Raw genomic sequence first — 15,457 nt, forward strand, 5'->3', positions numbered from 1 at the left:
GCGGAGTCGCCAAAAAGTGTGTTCGCGCACGAACACGTCACCGTGTACCTCCAACGCCGAGGGTGATGCACCGCAGCTCACGTCGAAGGAGACCCATCCGGAAGCGCGGTACGCAAGCAATTCGGCGGGTGCTTTTGAGGACCCGAAACCCCACATGCCCGGGAGGGACCCCGTCATGGCGCGCGGCGGCTATGGGCTGCCCTAGGTCGACCTGATCTCCCCTAGGGCCTCGAGGTTCGCCGCCCTGCAACAACAAGAACGAACGAAGAACAAGGAAGAGGAAGAACAAGGGAGAGAGATAAAAGTAAAGATAAAAGGGGTAGATGATTTGTTCGATTGTGTGTTGTTCAATCGGCCGTCACCTCTCATCTATTTATGAGGCGGTTGGACTTCCCGTACAAGAAAAGGTCGAAAAATTCCGTCCAAAACATCAAAAACCCTAACCTAACTCGGACAGGAATCTTTGGTAATGTCCCGGACCAACTCGGTCTCACCGATTGGTTCGTTTCGGTCCCACCGAGTGAACGTTGCCAACTCTCTGTATCCTTCTGTAATTTCTTGGATCAACTCGGTCTCACCGATTGGTTTGCTTCGGTCCTACCGAGTGAACATTGCCAACTCTCTGGTAAATTTTCGGACCAACTCGGTCTCACCGATCAAATCAACTCGGTCGGTCCAAAATGACTCTGCAGCTTCTGTTTCTGACCTTGTTTTGCCTCCACAGGTTGCATACAAACTCGGATTAAGACGATTTTATATCAAAATCAATCGTTTCGACGAGATGCACAACTTTCATGTTGAAACAGTTTCCATCAGAGGCCATCTTGATTGAGTTTTATGCCTTTCTTTACTCTGGTGTGAACATGAGCATCTCTGAACTTGTCATAACTTTTGAGTCTGAGCTCTGTTTTAGACCATCTTCATATCCATCTTGATCTTATCGAAGAGAGACATTCCAAGGTGACTTCCAATCATAAGTTTGAATTGGTCTTGATATAACCTATGCTAATTTTATGACTGTGCCAATTTTGAGCGTCAACAGGCCCAAGATTTACCGAGGAACAAGCACAGTCTTGTTGAAGGAAGAATTATGAAGGATCCATGAAATGTCTACCGATCAAGTTATAGCTATTCCATAGGAGGATACGTAAAACCAGAGGGTTTTGGTGAAATGGTAGTTGTTTTTGTTTGGCTTGTAGAATTGATGAATTTATCCGAACCCAGTTTGTGGACAAGAGAAATCTGCAATGCCTGTGAGGATGCCCGAGTGTTAGGATGCGAGATTCACTAAACCTTATAAAGGGTAATGATTTGTGTGCGACATGGCTTGGCCACCATGACGACTTACTCTTATCATTCGCTCTTGTTATTTGGAATGGTAAATCTAAGTGACATACCCACAGTAAAGTGACGACGCCCATTGAAGCCTTGATTAAGCCTTAGAATGGTATGATGATAAACCCATGTACATGGTAGGTGTTGCCAATCGTAGGTTACACGGTGAGAATGAAGCCAAGACCCATTTCTTGCAGGGAACCAGTAATGGCAGACCTCCATGAGATTTTCCGATAGTTGTTTACCATTGGCGCTAGACCGGTCAGATGAGAAGATCCAGTCTCGGAAGAATTTCATTTTGATGCAAAGACCCAGGATATTGAAGGAAATGTTATGCCTCTAACAGGAGAGCATCAATGAAGGTGTTATTACAAGAAATTTGAGGAGAAATGTGTTGTCAACACTATAGAGGTGGTGCATGAGTTTATTTTAAGTGTGGTAGCACCCGAGACCTTCATAATGATCAATGGAATTGCAAGGAGACCCCAACCCTAACCTTTTCTTTCTAGCCGTTCCGAATCTCGAGGACGAGATTCATTTTAAGTGTGGTAGGTTCGTAACATCCCAAAATTCTATATCTTGGAATGTTATATTAAATAAATAAATAGGATTGTTTGTTTGATTGTTGTGTGATGGATTGTGTGAAATTATTTTATTTTCATGAGAATTAAAACCTTTTGAGTTCTTGTTTAAAACTTTTTCTAATCATGTTATAAAAGTTGGATAACATTTTGCCCAATAAATAAAACTATGGTTGGGGAAGTTTATTCAAGAAATCAAAGGGCTTTAATTTCTGTTTGACTCTTTTTGAAATATTGGAGACCACAATCACAATTTTGGAGTGAGAATAAGATGACTTTCTCAAATGTGGTGGATGAATATTTTCATATGGAGTTTGTTTGGATTTTGGAGTTCCAATTGAAATATGATATTATTTGGAGTTTTACAGCCGTTTAAAAATTTCCAAATTAATCAAATAAAATTTATGAGGGGAGATAACATGACTTCTCCAAAATTATATTTGGAAATGTTTATGGCTCAATTATTAATTTTCAATTGAGAATTTATAAAAGAGAACACTTTTGGGGATAATTATAATACACTTATTGAATAATAAGAGCAGGATAACTATTTAATTTTGGCTAAAACTTTTTTCAAAATATATGAATGTTATTTAGGTTCACTTGAACATTTATTAATAAAATTTTATTTGTTGTTTATACAAACGTTTTGCACACTTAAATTAAAAATAAATGTGAACATTTATTTTATTTGCTATTTTAAAACTTTTGCACAAAAAAATATTATTTTATAATTATGTCCTAAGCCTATTTGGACCATGCCCACTTCTATTTTTTTCTTTCTCTCTTTCCATTTTCCCCTTGGGCCTGGTTCCCCACTAAGGCCCATCTTATTTTTTCCTTAGCCCAAGTCGAGGAACCCCTTCTTCCTCCTCTATAGGTTTCAATCTGGAGCAGAACACAAACAGCCATGGCACCTGTACATCTTCCTCTCCCTTTAGCACTTGAAACGCTCGCTCTTTCCACTTCTTATCAACACGAAAGATCTTTTGTATTGCATGGATAACCCATTCAGAGGATTAAAATTCCACTTTGATATCTTAATTGTTCCGGAATCAATCCGTCATTAGAGGCCACAATGAGCTCGTTTGATCTCCCTGTACCGGCTCCCTCGGCCACTATAAATAGGACCCCTAGGTGCGCCTCGAAGCCCTCATCCCTCTCCCTGAAAACCCCTATCTATATCGCTCTATTCCGAGAGGAATTGCTCGCCGGTATTTACCCGTTTTCGCAACTCCGGCGGCTTCTCCACCGCGCCCAAGGACGAGGACGATCTCACCTCTGCATCTCTCAAGTTCGCCTCGGCCTCCTCTCCGTCGTTCGGCCATTCGTTGACGTCGGGGCCTTTTCTTCTCCAACTCCGACGAAACTCCGGCGAAACTCCGGTGAGCACTGTGTAAATCCCGTAATTTGTTTTTCAGAAAAATACTCAAACTTCAGAAATTCATATCTCCTAGACAGTAAGTCCGAATTCGACAAATTTTATATCCACGGATTTTTTGAAACACGAAGTTTATCATGAGACAAAAATATTCCACTTTTGGTAAATTCAATTTGACACAAATTTAAAATTTGTATTTGAGTATTTTTGCTATATCTATTAATTTGTAATTCTTTTGAAAATGTTTCCTTCTGCAAAATTGATCCTTCGGTCCATATCTTGCTGTTAGATTTTTTTCCTAATTGTTCATCTATGTCTAGCCACTGTTTCAACCTTAACACTTGATATAGTTTTTCTTTTATCGTAATTCAATTTCATCGTTAGTTTAATTTGATTCTTGATTCAGCTTTCTTGAGAAGATCATGAGGAACCTCTCTGGTCATATGCTATCATTATACAAATTTAGACTTCACGAGATGTTACATACATTTTGTAACATAAACCTTTATGCCACAAACTCCATCTACCATTTTCATTATAGACTTTGTCGTACAACCTTGCCTCACAACTCTTCAACCCGTGATCTTCACTTTGACCGAACCCTAGAACAAAACCTATATCATATTTTCATTCTTGATCTTATCTCAACCCGTAACCAAGTCCTAACAACTTATGTAGGAATGTTTTATTTTATTTTATTTTGTATTGTAATTTGAATATTTTATTTGGATCTTTATTTGGATGTTGTTGTGTGTTAAAGTATTTTCTTATATCGTTAGATATATCGTAATGAGAAGGAGAGACGGCTCAATAGAATATTTCATCTTCATCAACAGTACAAGGCAAGTTACATCTTGATCATGCCCTTTTATACCTATGTTTTATATATGCATTTAGTCCTTTGATGTAGGGTTTGCATGAATATGTTAGTTGGCTATATCATAAACCCAGTAGTGTAATGAGGTAGGTCTGAGCCTTTACTTCTTTGTCGCCAACATTGAAGGGATTTTGCTATGCAATTGTAGACGGGGATTGGTATGTGAGATCATGAAAGTTGTGAGTGATATAATAATTAAGGGTAACCTTAAGGTGGCAACATTAACACACATCTGGGTGGATTGGTAAGGGGCACCCTGGAGAAACCAGTGGACTTGCCCGGGCACCCTGGAGAAACCAGCGGACTTGCCCAGGGGATCCCGGAGTACCCGTGTGATCACCCTATGGACTGCCACCCAGGCTCAAAGGGATTCATCAATTTTTCATGACTAGAAGCTTACCTACACAGCCACAAGCTATTATGGGCTCTGGTTTAGTTGAGTATGTTGTGTGACCTCTTATAGTGGTAGACTAGTAGATGTAGTTATATATGTAGGTGTACCGGTCTACCCAGGGTTTAGAGGGAACACTTCAGAAAGACTATGTCTCGATCTTCCGGCTCTCAAACACCAGGCAGTGCGAGGACTATAAAGGAGTTGATCGAGTCTTGTGGGGAAAAGTGTGCAAAACTCTGCAGAGTGTAAAACTAATCGATTAGCCGTGTCCCCGGTTATGGACAATTTGAGCATCTGGAAAGTGGGAATTGAGCAATCTCATCACTCTTAATCAATTTAATGGGTTTTAATGAATTTGGGTATAGATTGAATGGAGCAACCATCTCAATCATATTATGATGAATTATGTAGTAACAATATGATATTCTTTTGATGATAGGGAAAAATCAACTTTATGCAAATTAAATTTAGAACCATCCACCAGCCATATTGCATGTATAAATAGGACATTTATTCACCTCTTGTGGTGTGACTTGCCAGTACATTTAACGTACTGGCCTACACGGCTGCAACATATTATGTTGTAGGTATTATCCGACGAGTAAGTGATACGATAGGGATACGGTCCGCACTCAACTTGCCGATGGAGTTGATGGGACTCCACACCCGTTTGCATGTTTCCGCTGAGATTCTTAAGGTATATATCAGTTTTTCGCTACTTATACATGTGATTGCACTTTGATATATACATTGATGTACTATGTGTGCTAGCCTAGCGAGGCCGCCCCTAGGGAGGTCTTGGTGTCGTCCGCCTCGCGAGGCTTGGCCCCTCGCGAGGGTCTTGAGTTTTTGTTGCTGAAGCTGGGCCATGTCGGGTCGTTGATCGAGCCACACCACGGGCTGCAGGCAGGAAAGTCTGGGTACCCCAGTTCTCAGGACGCCGACAGTAGCCCCCGAGCCCAAGGCGCGCTCAAACTTGGCTTCGAGGCGAAGCCGAGGTGCAAGTGCGGAGCGCCGCGGGCCCCAACCCCCTGTGGCCTCGGCTGACGCGTGGCGATTGATGGGACATGGGCTCCTCCGCTTCCCCATGCTGCCTCGGCAACCGCTCGACTTGACGAGACCCTGCTGCATGCAAAAGAAAACCATCATTACGTGCGATTGTGGAGGCCAGCGGTTGGCCTCCTTCTGTCTATAAATGAGGGGAGGGGCAGAGCCCCCTCGCTCATCTCTGTCTTCTCGCCGCCCGCTCCTTCTCCTTCCCCCTCGCCTCGCCGTCTTGTCGTAGCCCCATAGCGCCAACGAAGTGGTTCTCGGCCGCGGAGAAGGGGAAGGCTTGCCAGGAGGGCCCCGGCTCGCCACCGCCCAAGAGGGGGTGGGGCCGCCCCCGCAAGCACGCTGCTACCCCTGTTGTGGCTCCTCGGGGGCGCGGACGTACTCCTTCGGGGACCGGCATTGCTCTCGGCGGCAGCAGCGGTGTCTCCTCCCACGGCGGGGGCCGCTCGAGGTGGAGCAGCCCTTGCGCCGAGGGGAGGCGCGCCATGGTCGCCCGGCCTCCTCGGTCGCGCTTCCATTCGGCGGAGGTGCTCCCGGAGTTCGTCATGTGGTCGGAGAGACCGGGCGGCACCTGGCTCCAGCTCCCGCGCTCCTTTGCTAGCGAGCTGCCGGCCGCGGGTCTCGACGGCTTAGCCGACGGCTGCTGCAGCAAGGCCTCGTGGGCCGTGGTGGAGGTTTCGGCCACAGGCAACGCGGTCCTGGCCCGAGGCTGGCAAACGTTCGCCCACGCGCGCGGCCTGAGCAGGAGGTGCACCCTCCACTTCAAGTACGACGGTGTCGCGACCCTCTATGTGAGGGTATTTGGGGAAGACTGTCGCCGCGCAGGGTGCTGCCCCGAGGACAGCGGTGGCGACGACGAGCTCAGCCTTGATGACGGGCATGACGATGTTGAGGGCGAGCTTGCTCTTGGCGACGGCCGTGGCTCGTCCAGCGACAGCGGCTCCTCCTCCAGCAAGAGCACCAGCAGCGGTGGCTATGACCAGCCGGCACGTCACCGGGCTCGCTTCGAGGACGGCGGCGGGTCGTTCCGTCACCACGCTCCGGTGAAGCACGAAGAAGGCTCGGGCTGAATCCGGGAGGCCCTTGGAGCCAGGCCTCGTGCTGCTGCGGTCGCGTAGGCCGCTTTTGTTTAACCTTTCCTTTCTTCCTGTATTTGAAAAGTAGATGGCCCTGCTGGGGCGTGTAATGAACCATGGTACTTATGCCGTTATGCTATGCTTATTGTCCTTGCGTTATGCTATGATGTTCATGCTCCACGTAGATGTAGAGGAATAACTTAGCTTGATACGCTCGGGGTAGTTTCCCGTCTCGTGAGGACGCGCCTTTTGGCATCTGGCGAGGCCTCCTTGCTGCCAACTCGGAAACTACTGACCTTGGGAGGCGTCATAGAGCTGCAGAGTTTGTTAGGAAATCCGTTGGGTGCCTTGTTCCTCCTTGCACGATCCCTCATACATGGGCTAATCATGGCTTAGTGCATCACGTCGCGGTACCCGGGGGGCACGGACTTTAAGAGGGGTGCGCCAATCACGAGCTCATTCTAGGGCGCCTTGCGAAGATCAAGGGAGCCGAAGCTCTGGGGCGACAAGGCTTTGGCGAGGTGTGTCCGCGGTCTAGGCTAGCCCGGTGCAAACACACATGCCCAGCCCCCGCGCGAGGGAGAGCGTCGGGCAACTACCGTCCTCCCTGACGCAATACAAAAAAGCGAGCGAAGTAAAAGGGGAAAACTCAACCAAGCAATCGAGAAACGCCAAAACTCCAAATTTCATTAAAAAGTTGCAAACCAGCTACAGAAAGCAAATGAACAGTCGTGTCCGGCACCTAGTCTAGTCTTCTCACTAGCGCGGAGCTAAGTGCTGCCACTACGACGTGGGAGGGAGCCCCCGAGGCCGGAGGGCGGCACTCTGGAGACTTCAGGGCGTGTGCAGCCCCACTCATTATTATGTGAGAGTGTCACGAGCGGAGACCTTCACAGGCACTGGGCCTTGCTTCATGGGTAGAACTTCCGGAGGTGCTGGATGTTCCAGGCGCTCAGGATGGAGATCCCGTCCTGCGTCTCCAGGCGCGCGGCGCCAGGCCTGGAGACGCGGGCGCCCCTAAACGGGCCCTCCCACATGGGTGAAAGCTTATGCATCCCTTCCCTGGAGAGCACCCACCGTAGGACGAGATCACCCACCTCGAGCATCCTGGAGCGGATGCTGCGGCAGTGATACCGCCGCAGCGCTTGCTAGTACCTTGTCACTCAGAGTGAGGCTTGACGGCAGCATTCCTCCCCCAGCACGAGGTCCATCCCCCACGTGGCGTCCTGGCGTGCCTCGTCAAATGCCAATACCTCATGTGGGAGAACCGCTTCCGCTCCATAGACGAGGAAGAATGGAGTTTCACCGGTTGGCTTGGTCGCGGTGGTGCGGATGGACCACAGCACAGTCTGGAGCTCGTCCAGCCAACCCCTGCCGCAGGCTTCGAGCTTCTTCTTGAAAGTCCTCGCTTTAAGGCCCCTCAGGACCTCCGCGTTCACGCGCTCGGCCTGGTCATTGCTCCTAGGGTGTGCCATTGAGGCATAGCATATCTGCGTTCCAAGATTAGCACAATATGTTTGAAGAGATTGTTAGTGAACTGCGAGCCGTTGTCGGTGATGATGCGATTAGGGACTCCGAACCGGCTCACGAGGCCCTTGATGAACTTGACTGCTGAGCCAACAGGGATGGTGCAGACCGGCTCCACCTCCGCCCACTTGGTGAACTTGTCGATGGCGACGTAGAGGTAGCGGTAGCCCCCTGGCGCTCGAGGGAATGGACCCATAATGTCCAGCCCCCAGACCGCGAATGGCCACGAAAGCGGGATGGTCTGGAGGCCTTGAGCAGGCTGGTGGATTTGCTTGGCATGGAACTGGCAAGCCTCGCAGGGTCTCACCAGCTCGGTTGCATCGTTGAGTGCCGTGGGCCAGTAGAATCCGCTGTGGAATGCATTGCCCACCAAGGTGCGTGATGACGAGTGATGTCCGCAGTCCCCTCCATGTAAGTCGGCTAGCAGCTCACACCCCTGCTCCCTGGAGATGCATCGCAAGGAAACATAGTTCGATCGTTTTCGGTATAGCTCACCGTCCTGAATGGAATAGGTTGTGGCCTGCCGAGCCACGCGCTCCGCGTCTTCCTCCTTCTCTGGCAGGGCCCCTCGCAGCAGGTATGCCTTAAATTCTTCGGTCCAGCATTCCTCCTGAGGCTCGAGTGCGAGGAGTATAAGCGCTCCTGAGGTCGGGCCACAGGCGGGGGCTCCCGAGGTTGGTGGCGGGGGAAGCTCCTCCTAAGGCAATGCCAACCCCGCAGACGGAGGTGCTGCTGAAGGCTTGAAGAGCCGCTCCTCGAAGACGCCGGGCTCCTGGGGCAGGCGCCTGGACGCCCTCTTGGCGATGTCATCGGCTTCCTTGTTCGTGCCGCGAGGCACATGCTGTAACTCCAGGCCCAAGAATTGCTTCTCCATTTTGCGCACCTCCGCGAGGTATGCCTCCATATGCTCGCCCTTTGGCTCGTATACTTTGTCGGAGAAGTTGACAAGGAGCTGAGAGTCGCCCCTGATGGTGAGGCGCTTCACTCCCAAGGTTGCTGCAACCTTAAGACTGGCGATCAAAGCCTCGTACTCTGTGATGTTGTTGGAGACCTTCTCGCCCCGCTGGAAGCAGAGCTGCACGCTGTAGTAGAGCTTGTCCTGGGTGGGAGAGATGAGCATGGCTCCAGCCCCCGCACCCTGATGCGCGAAGGCGCCATCAAAGTGCATGATCCATCGTCGCGCTTCAGTCCGAGGTGAGAGGGACCGGCCTTCGCCTGGCTCGGGCCCCGGAACGTCCGTCCGGCAACACCCTTGACGACCCTGGTGGTGCTGAACTCCAGCTGGAATGCTTGCACTTCGATGTTCCACTCGGCGACCCTTCCCGCAGCATTGGGGCTCCGGAGCACCCTCTCCAACGGGTAAGCTGAGACGACCTTAATGGGGTGGCCTTGGAAGTAGTGACGCAGCTTGCGCGAGGCAACGAGAAGCGCCAGCAGGAGCTTCTGCGGCATGGGGTAGCCCCGCGCGTTGCAAAGTACCGCGCTGACGAAGTACACCGGGTGCTCGACCAGGGCGGGAGTGTTGGTGGAGTCTGAAGCCTCCTGAGACAGGGGCATCTCCTGGGGCTGGGAGACCTCAGGAGCCGGGCCGCCTATTTGGGCAACCATAGCCTCAGGAGCGCCCCTTAGTGGAACCTGGCCGTCCACTAGCGCTGTGCTACCTCATGAGCATGCGTTGGTTTTCCCTTGAAGAGGAAAGGGTGATGCAGCAAAGTAGTGTAAGTATTTCCCTCAGTTTTTGAGAACCAAGGTATCAATCCAGTAGGAGACAACGCACAAGTCACCTAGTACCTGCACAAGCAATCAAGAACCATGCAACCAACGCGATAAAAGGGTTGTCAATCCCTTCACGGCCACATGCAAAAGTGAGATCTAATAAAGATAGTAAAGTAAATATTTTTGATATTTTTGTTGTATAGATTGGAAAGTAAAGATTGCAAAATAGTAAACGAGATGCGATGTAAATAAAAGAGATGCAATATAATAAGAAAGAGACCCGGGGGCCATAGGTTTCACTAGTGGCTTCTCTCAAGATAGCATGTATTACGGTGGGTAAAAAAAATTACTGCCGAGCAATTGATAGAAGAGCGCATAATTATGAAGTTATCTAAGGCAATGATCATGAATATAGGCATCACGTCCGTGTCAAGTAGAGCGAAACGATTCTGCATCTACTACTATTACTCCACACATCGACCGCTATCCAGCATGCATCTAGAGTATTACGTTCATAAGAACAGAGTAACACATTAGGCAAGATGACATGATGTAGAGGGATAAACTCAAGCAATATGATATAAACCCCATCTCTTTATCCTCGATGGCAACAATATAATACGTGCCTTGATGCCCCTACTGTCACTGGGAAATGACACTGATGAGGACATGACTACCTTGGATACGACCAAAAATATTGCATACATGCATATTTGTCAGGTGATTTCTAGTGCAAACTATTCAATAATTTATTTATGTTATCCAGAACAAAAATACTTCACACACTTTTGTGTTTTGTCTAATTGCATGTGTATGCGACATTTGTACAATCCACATATGAAGATAAGGGAAAAGGAGAAGTTTAGGTTCTGTTCCAAAAGTCCTCTCGCGTCACTTTTGGGCCAAGAGAAGATAGAGTCCAAGTGTTTCACGTTCTGGATTCAGATTCAGACTGCACAGACATACCTGACTTAAAACGCCAACAACTTTTTCATACGGAGTCCAAATTGGGTGATTCTTTTTTTGTTGGAAAGTAGATTTCGTGCTCTTTCCAACCCAATCAGATTAACCTTCAAATTCATCTGGAACATTGAGATATGGACGAACAATCTGACGCTGCACAAGAATCCGAGTCGAACAAGAAGTCCAAAGGTGTTGCATCACCTCCACTTGGGCCCATGAGCCTTGTACGACCTAGGGTTAGTTTTCGGCTATCTTGGGACGTCCTTCCACCTCATTGGCCGCCACCCCTTGCTCCTATATAAGTAGATCCATCTAGTAGCTTTTTCCTTGGGATTTGTTTAGTTAAAAGTTAGCCATTGCAACTTCATGTACTTTGTTTGTGTCCACCAACCAGACCAAGACCGCTTCCGGATCCCCACCTTTATCAATACTTCATCCATATTTGCAATATTCAGATTGTTGTTATCATATTCTTGCTTGTTCTTCGATTGCATGCAGGAATAGACCTTCATGGTCAGGCTGATCATGCTTCCGGCATCGTCGGTAACCTCACGGAGATTGGTTTAGCGATTGCTAAGGCGCAACATCGTGCATGTTTGTAGTCGAATCGTCAAAGTCGTCTCCACAAATCGATAGTTATCATCTCATCGAAAGATCGGGACACCCTTTGCCTCTATCAGACACCACAAGATTGAACCCAAAGCTAAGCACTTCTCCCATTGCAAGAAAGATCAATCTAGTAGGCCAAACTAAACCGATAATTCGAAGAGACTTGCAAAGATATCAAATCATGCATATAAGAATTAAGAGAAAAAAATATTCATAGATAATCAAGTTCATAAATCCACAATTCATCGGATCTTGGCAAACACACCGCAAAAGAGTATTACATCGAACAGATCTCCAAGAACATCGAGGAGAACTTTGTATTGAGGATCAAAGAGAGAGAGAGAGAGAAGAAGCCATCTAGCTAATAACTATGGACCCGAAGGTCTGTGGTAAACTACTCCCGCTTCTTCGGAGAGGCTATGGTGTTGATGTAGAAGCCCTCCGTGATCGATTCCCCCTCCGGCAGATCGCCGGAAAAGGCCCCAAGATGGGATCTCACGGGTACAGAATGTTGCGGCGGTGGAAAGTGGTTTCGTGGCTCCCCTTGATGTTCTTAGGGTATAAGAGTATATATAGGAGAAAGAAGTACGTCGATGGAGCTACGAGGGGCCCACGAGGGTGGGGGCGCGCCTACCCCCTGGGCGCGCCCTCCTGCCTCGTGGCGTTCCAGACTTCAACTCCAAGTCTTCTGGTTTGCTTTTGGTCCAAGGAAGATCATCGCGAAGGTTTCATTCCATTTGGATTCCGTTTGATATTCCTTTTCTGCGAAACACTAAAATAGGCAAAAAAACAGAAACTGGCATTGGGCCTCCGGTTAATAGGTTAGTCCCAAAAATAATATAAAAGAGCATATTAAAGCCCATTAAACATCCAAAACAGATAATATAATAGCATGGAACAATCAAAAATTATAGATACGTTGGAGACGTATCAAGCATCCCCAAGCTTAATTCCTGCTCGTCCTTGAGTAGGTAAATGATAAAAACAGAATTTTTGATGTGGAATGCTACCTAACATATTTATCAATGTAATTTTCTTTATTGTGGCATGAATGTTCAGATCCGAAAGATTCAAGACAAAAGTTTCATATTGACATAAAAATAATAAACTTCAAGCATACTAACAAAGTAGTCGTGTCTTCTCAAAATAACATGGCCAAAGAAAGTTCATCCCTACAAAATCATATAATTTGGCTATGCTCCATCTTCGTCACACAAAATGCTCAAATCATGCACAAACCTGATGACAAGCCAAGCAATTGTTTCATACTTTAGTATTCTCAAACTTTTTCAACTTTCACGCAATACATGAGCGCGAGCCATGGACATAGCACTATAGGTGAAATAGAATGGTGGTTGTGGAGAAGAAAAAAAGGAGGAAGATGGTCTCACATCAACTAGGCATATCAATGGGCTATGGAGATGCCCATCAATAGATATCAATGTGAGTGAGTAGGGATTGCCATGCAACGGACGCACTAGAGCTATAAATACATGAAAGCTCAACAAAAGAAACTAAGTGGATGTGCATCCAACTTGCTTGCTCACGAAGACCTAGGGCATTTTGAGGAAGCCCATCGTTGGAATATACAAGCCAAGTTCTATAATGAAAATTTCCCACTAGTAAATGAAAGTGACAAAATAAGAGACTCTCTATCATGAAGATCATGGTGCTACTTTGAAGCACAAGTGTGAAAAAAGGATAGTAGCATTGTCCCTTCTCTCTTTTTCTCTCATTTTTTTGGTCCTTCTCTTTTTTTGGCCTTTCTCTCTTTTATTTATTTATTTATTTCCTCACATGGGACAATGCTCTAATAATGAAGATCATCACACTTCTATTTACTTACAACTCAAAAATTACAACTCGATACTAGAACAAAATATGACTCTATATGCGTGCCTCCGGCGGTGTACCGGGATGTGCAACGAATCAAGAGTGACATGTATGAAAAAATTAAGAATGTCAACTACATGATCATGCAAGGCAATATGACAATGATGGAGCGTGTCATAATAAACGGAACGGTGGAAAGTTGCATGGCAATATATCTCGGAATGGCTATGGAAATGCCATAATAGGTAGGTATGGTGGCTGTTTTGAGGAAGGTAAATGGTGGGTTTATGGTACCGGCGAAAGTTGCGCGGTACTAGAGGGCTAGCAATGGTGGAAGGGTGAGAGTGCGTATAATCCATGGACTCAACATTAGTCATAAAGAACTCACATACTTATTGCAAAAATGTACAAGTCATCAAAAACCAAGCACTACGTGCATGCTCCTAGGGGAATAGATTGGTAGAAAAAGACCATCGCTCGTCCCCGACCACCACTCATAAGGAAAACAATCAAAGAAACACCTCATGCTTCAAATTTGTTACAGAACGGTTACCATACATGCATGCTACGGGACATGCAAACCTCAACACAAGTATTTCTCAAATTCACAATTAATCTACTAGCATGACTCTAATATCACCATCCTCATGTCTCAAAACAATCATCAAGCATCAAACTTCTCATAGCATTCAACGCACTTTTTATGAAAGTTTTTATTATACCCATCTTGGATGCCCATCATATTAGGACTAATTTTATAGTGAAAGAAAATTACCATGCTGTTTTAAAATACTCTCAAAATAATATAAGTGAAGCATGATATATCAATAATTTCTATAAAATAAAACCACCACCGTGCTCTAAAAAGATATAAGTGAAGCACTAGAGCAAAATTATCTAGCTCAAAAGATATAAGTGAAGCACATAGAGTATTCTAATAAATTCCGATTCATGCGTGTCTCTCCAAAAGGTGTGTACAGAAAGGATGATTGTGGTAAACTAAAAAGCAAAGACTCCAATCATACAAGACGCTCCAAGCAAAACACATATCATGTGGTGAATAAAAATATAGCCCCAAGTAAAGTTACCGATAGACGAAGACGAAAGAGGGGATGCCTTCCAGGGCATCCCCAAGCTTAGGCTTTTGGTTGTCCTTGAATTTTACCTTGGGGTGCCTTGGGAATCCGCAAGCTTAGGCTCTTGCCACTCCTTATTTCAAAATCCATCAAATCTTTACCCAAAAACTTGAAAACTTCACAACACAAAACTCAATAGAAAATCTCATGAGCTCCGTTAGTATAAGAAAATAAACCACCACTTTAATGTACTGTCATGAAATCATTCTTTATTTATATTGGTGCTAAACCTACTGTATTCCAACTTCTCTATGGTTCATACCCCCCGATACTACTCATAGATTCATCAAAATAAGCAAACAACACACGAAAAACAGAATCTGTCAAAACAGAACAGTCTGTAGCAATTTGACTAAATCGAATACTTCTGGAACTCCAAAAATTCTTAGATAAATTGGTGGACGTGAGGAATTTGTCTACTAATCATGTTAAAAAATAATCAACCTAAAAGAACTCTCCAGTAAAACATGGCAGCTAATCTCATGAGCGCAAAAGTTTATGTTTTTTACAGCAAGATCGCAAAGACTTCACCCAAGTCTTCCCAAAGGTTCTACTTGGCACAAACACTAATTAAAACATAAAACCACATCTAAACATAGGCTATATGAATTATTTATTACTAAACAGGAACAAAAAGTAACTAACAAAAAATAAAATTGGGTTGCCTCCCAACAAGCGCTATCGTTTAACGCCCCTAGCTAGGCATTGATAATTTCGATGATGCTCACATGAAAGACAAGAATTGAAGCACAAAGAGAGCATCATAAGCATATGAAAAACACATCTAAGTCTAATATACTTCCTATGCATAGGCATCTTATAGGCAAATAAATTATCAAGACAAGCAAAAACTAGCATATGCAAGAAAGAAGTTAGAAACAATAACAATCTCAACATAACGAGAGGTAATTTAGTAACATGAAAATTTCTACAACCATATTTTCCTCTCTCATAATAATTACATGTGGAATCGTAT

The 15,457-nt window shown here is 45.9% G+C and overlaps 1 protein-coding gene across 1 annotated transcript; it reads right to left on the reverse strand.

Moving 5' to 3' along the window:
* Window positions 1–7,860: 7,860 nt before the first annotated feature.
* Window positions 7,861–8,172, reverse strand: LOC141021804 (uncharacterized). Its single transcript, XM_073497653.1, has one exon. The coding sequence runs from the start codon at window positions 8,170–8,172 to the stop codon at window positions 7,861–7,863; it is 312 nt and encodes a 103-aa protein (XP_073353754.1).
* Between the last annotated feature and the right edge of the window lie 7,285 nt (window positions 8,173–15,457).

Source organism: Aegilops tauschii, chromosome 4, assembly GCF_002575655.3.
Source record: "Aegilops tauschii subsp. strangulata cultivar AL8/78 chromosome 4, Aet v6.0, whole genome shotgun sequence".
In the NCBI taxonomy this organism is placed as follows: Eukaryota; Viridiplantae; Streptophyta; class Magnoliopsida; order Poales; family Poaceae; genus Aegilops; species Aegilops tauschii.

Coding starts and splice junctions, on each gene's coding strand:
- LOC141021804 (XM_073497653.1), bottom strand. CDS start 8,172: ATGGCACACCCTAGGAGCAATGACCAGGCCGAGCGCGTGAACGCGGAG.